The sequence below is a fragment of the Tripterygium wilfordii genome, chromosome 17 (assembly GCF_013401445.1).
Source record: "Tripterygium wilfordii isolate XIE 37 chromosome 17, ASM1340144v1, whole genome shotgun sequence".
In the NCBI taxonomy this organism is placed as follows: Eukaryota; Viridiplantae; Streptophyta; class Magnoliopsida; order Celastrales; family Celastraceae; genus Tripterygium; species Tripterygium wilfordii.
Genome location: NC_052248.1, coordinates 8,869,960 through 8,874,958, shown reverse-complemented (window position 1 = coordinate 8,874,958; position 4,999 = coordinate 8,869,960). Strand labels below are relative to the sequence as shown.

The window sequence follows — 4,999 nt, the reverse complement described above, 5'->3', positions numbered from 1 at the left end:
ACACCTGCAAATGCAACAAAACTCTTGTTTTCAATAGCCAGAATTGTGAGATCTCCTGTTTAGAGCAGAAAATAACCAACATTGTCACGTCTCCTGTCCAGTGTAGAAGACGATAAACAAAAGGTTAACCGGACCAAACCGATAATATACTTATATTTAATATTTAATTATATATATAATATATTTTTCATGAATGATAATAATATAATATTATGATATGAAGAAATATCCACCGTGGACAGGGACCGAGCTAAAGAGGCGGGCCCCTTGGATTTTGAAAATTTTATACATTATATATATATTAGTCTACGTTTATTTCAGAAACTGCTTTATGGTATAACAGTAGTAGGTGCACTTTTTTTTTTTGAGAAAAAACACTTCATTAAGAACCAGAAACATTATACAGGAGGGAAATATCCTTCCTAACAAGGGGAATAATTTCCATTGGACAGAAAGCATCCCAGATGGAACTTGCATGCCTAAACTTAGCCATTCTTGCTAATGTATGGGCAACCTCATTACCCGACCGACAAACATGTTGACACTTGATAACCCCAAGTCTAGCCATAATAGCCTTGGTGTCGCTCACAAAATGACCCATACGAGAGTCCAACCAGTCATCAGAACCTAAAGCCTGAACAATATTGGACGAATCCAGCTCTAGGATAAACTCACGGTAGCCCCTCTTCAATGCAGGTAAGGGTTCGATTAACAGCCAGCAATTTTGCAAAGGTGGGATCAACTCGTCCAGCAACATTCTCAGAAAAGCATAATAAAGGACTCCCATGCTGGTCTCTCAAAATGGCACCTACTCCAATAGCATCATTCTCCAAGAAAACAGCTCCATCAATGTTTAATTTGATCATACCTGGACCTGGGCCAGACCAAGCACTATTGGTTCCTTCATTACGCTGCATAACTTGCCTAGGCCGACCACTGCAAGCCTCAAAGTCAGTCGAAAATCTGCACACTTTTTGTATAAAAATATCCTGCCCCGTGCGTCTCCCCTCATGCAGCAAGCTATTCCTCTCAAACCAGAGAACCAATTAACTCTGAAGATGAACATGAATTCAGTATAGCCTCCACCCAATCATACAAGTTCAAACCCCTCCCCAACTTCATGAAGAGACCAAACGAAAGAAGTAACCAGATCTGGGAAGCATAATTGCACCTCCTAAACACATGTTCTACATCTTCCATTGTAGCACCACACCCCAAACAGCCTGCAAAGCTAGAAACATGGCGTTTGCACAGATTCGAGTTTGTGGGGAGAGCATTATTTATCATTGACCATAACAAATGCTTGATCTTAGAAGGAACCTGAATTGACCACAATTTGTGCCATTTGAGACCCACCATGTCACCCGATGAGGAAGAGGTTGTTGGGCAATTTGTAGCTTCCAAATCAAAGCTTGATGATAAGCACTCTTTACCGAATAATGACCCCCAGATTCCGAATGCCACATGACTACATCCATCGATCTTTCACGAATTTAAAGGGATTGATAATATGGTGTCTGCTTCATAAGGCAAAAAAATAGAACGCACTAGCTCTACATTCCATTGCCGAGGTCTGTCCACCATCAAAGAGGCCACACTTGCACCATGAACCGCAACAGACAGAGGAGAGAAAGGTTTGAAATTATGTGGGGTGGGGAGCCACGGGTCCACCCCAATTTGCAATCCAAGGCCACTCCCAATTCTCCACATCACTCCTCTTTTTACCAATCCAATTGCTTGCCATAAATTCCTCCAAGTGAAAGAAGGGTTGGTACCAAGTCCAGCTTGAAGAACATCACAATTTGGAAAATAACGCAACTTGAAGACCTGAGCAACAAGCATGTTAGGGAACTTTAACATTCTCCAAATATTCTTACCTAACAAGGCATCATTAAAGCACTCCACGTCTCTAAACCCCAACCCTCCATTTCTCTTCGATTTAGTCAAAAGATCCCAACTAGCCCAATGAATTTTATTATGACCTTTCGTGGGCCCCCACCAAAAGCCCGCCATCTTCTTCATGATCCATTGAGTAATTGATCTTGGAAGTTTGAAGCAAGACATAGCATAGGAAGGTATGGCCTGTAAGACAGACTTAATCATAATTTCCTTTCCACCTCGAGAAAGCATTTTTTCATTCCAGCCATTCAAGCACTTAGTAATTCGGTCTCTGATATACGAAAAAACCTCCCTCTTTGATGGACCAATCATCGCCAGCAAACCTAAATAACAATCATGCAACTTTGCCTCCGAAACACCAATGATACGCAAGATTTCACCAACAACCTGAGTGGAAGTATTTCTACTGAAGAAAACATTGGATTTTTGTATATTTACCAGCTGACTCGAAAACTTCTCATACCCATGAATTACCTCTAGCAGCCTCCTGCATTCAGCTTCATTTGCTCGATAGAATAAAAGGCTATCATCAGCAAAAAAGAGGTGTGTAATACTTGGTGCCCCCCTCGCAACTCGCACCCCATGCACCAACTGATTATTGTGAGCCACCACCAACATTCTAGACAATGCTTCAGCACAAATAACAAAAAGATAAGGTGAGAGGGGATTGCCTTGCCGTAAGCCTCTCCTTGGAGTCCAAGAGCCACAAGACGAACCATTCACAATAACTGAGTAATGAACCGTCCGAACACATTCCATAATCAATCCAACCCATCTGTCATTAAAGCCCATAGCACGCATCACGGACAACAAAAAACCCTATTCCACCCGATCATACACTTTTGTCATATCCAATTTTAAGGCGATATAAGAATCCTGCCCAGAACAACGAGTCTTAAGATAATGCATAACTTCATACGCAATCAGAATATTATCCGAAATATGACGCCCTTTTACAAAAGCACTTTGAGAGGATGAAACTAACAAAGGCATAAGGGGCTTCAATCTGTTAGCTAGAACCTTTGAGATCACTTTATACAAAACATTACATAAACTAATCGGGCGAAAATCAGCAACCCGCCTTGGATTATGTACTTTGGCGATAAGGCAAATATGAGTAACATTCACATGTTCTTTCATTTGTCCAGACCAAAAAAACTCTTGCACCAAATTGACAACATCCAGCTTCACCATCTCCCAATACTTCTGAAAAAATAAAGGAGGCATGCCGTCAGGACCTGGGGCTTTAGTAGGATGCATTTCAAACAGAGCTTTCTTAACCTCATCTTCATCTGGAATCCTCACCAAAGCTTCATTCATTTGTTGAGATATCACTTCAGGAATACCCATAAGAGCAGGCCCACAATCGGGAGGGTCATCAGACATGAAAAGTGTCTCAAAAAAATTAACAATAATAGCAGTCACATGCCCCTCTTGCTGAATCCAGCCACTTGAAACATCTTCAATGCCTTCAATACGATTCTTTTTATGCCTTTGGCTAGCTTTTCTGTGGAAAAATTTTGTATTCCGATCACCTTGTTGAAGCCACTCAGCACGGGATCTTTGTCTCCACATTAGCTCCTTTCGGCCCAATAACTCATTAATTTCAGACTTCAAGTAGTTAATCTCCTCCCTAATCCCACACTAGACTGTTGTTGTTGTAGCCAACCAAGACGCCTATGCTTAATCTTGAGCCTTCTGTTAACACTACCAAACACCAATCTATCCCAAGACGTTAAGTCAAAAGACAACCCAACAATCTTGCAAACAACATCGCCTCTCCCCCCTTCCCAACCTTGTTTGACTACCACTTCCAACCCCTCATGACCAGTACACATTTCCTCAAAACGAAATCTCTTATTAGTACGACCTCCCACAGCATTAGGCAAACAGTCCACCACAATCGGAATGTGGTCAGAGACAGTAGTAACATCATGATTAACAATTGCACTTGGGAATAAAGACCTCCAATTTCCATCCACAACAGCACGATCTAAACGTTCAAAAATCGCACCCTCTCTATGATTATTGCACCAAGTATATTTCCCTCCCATATAACCTATATCCTCCAGACAACAAGCTTCTAAACAAGACTGAAAATCCCTCATAGCATGAACACCCCGAGCTCGACCCCCAATTTTTCAGAAGAATCTAGAATCTCATTGAAATCTCCTAAAACCAACCAAGGTAAATCAGAGCAACCCTTCAAATGACGCAACAAACTCCAGGAATGACACCTCTGAGATTGGACTGGATTTCCATAAAACCCAGTAATACGCCATTGGTGATCCAACCCCTCACATTCCACTTGCCCATTAATATGGTTTTGGGAGAAGCTTAAAAGATGCACAGAAGCCCCTCCTCTCCACAAAAGAGCCAAGCCAACATTGCCTTCCAAACACCCAGTAGCAAGGCATCCAGCAAATCCTAACTTACGAGCAATACGTTCCATCTTTCCAACAGACACTCGTGTCTCTACCAGAAACACCAGCTGGGGATTTATTCGCTGAACTAAATGAGTCAGCGTAAGAACCGATCGAGGGCCCCCCAGCCCCCGACAGTTCCAAGATATTCATAATAAGTAGCGGGGTGGGCTAACCACCTCTGCCAAACCTGTGCAATCATCTTGAGCCTCATCCAGCTTGGCCCATTTTACCTGAACATCATCCCCAACAGCTTCCTTTCGCTTCCCCGCACCAACCTCCATTGAATCTACCATATTATCTCCCACCTCCCTGGCTTGTCTTTTCCATTTTCTAAACTTTGTAATCTGCCCTCCTGATGTACTCCCTTTAGACTTGCCTCATTCCATGCCAACACAGTCTATAGGAGGTCGGACCTTCACCTTCTCCAAATTTTCCGCCAAAATTTTATCCCCACCACTAAGAAGAGTGCTTAAATATTCTGCATTAGCACTGGCCTCTTTTTTCTCCTTTGGAGCATCAGCCTTATCAGGAATGGAGTAAGTTTTTGATTGTGATAATTGGACATCTGGGATTTCACCACCCAAAGGCCCAACTACCCCGTCCTCCTCTATAAATTCTACCAATTTTTTAGAGCCTCCCGACTCTGCCACAACTTCTTCACTACTTCTTGAGAA

The 4,999-nt window shown here is 42.3% G+C and overlaps 1 protein-coding gene across 1 annotated transcript; it reads right to left on the bottom strand.

Annotated features, from left to right (window-relative positions):
- Nucleotides 1–3,512: 3,512 nt before the first annotated feature.
- Nucleotides 3,513–4,007, bottom strand: LOC119981876. Its single transcript, XM_038825018.1, has one exon. It carries the CDS (start codon nt 4,005–4,007, stop codon nt 3,513–3,515), a length of 495 nt encoding a protein of 164 aa, XP_038680946.1.
- Nucleotides 4,008–4,999: the final 992 nt, after the last annotated feature.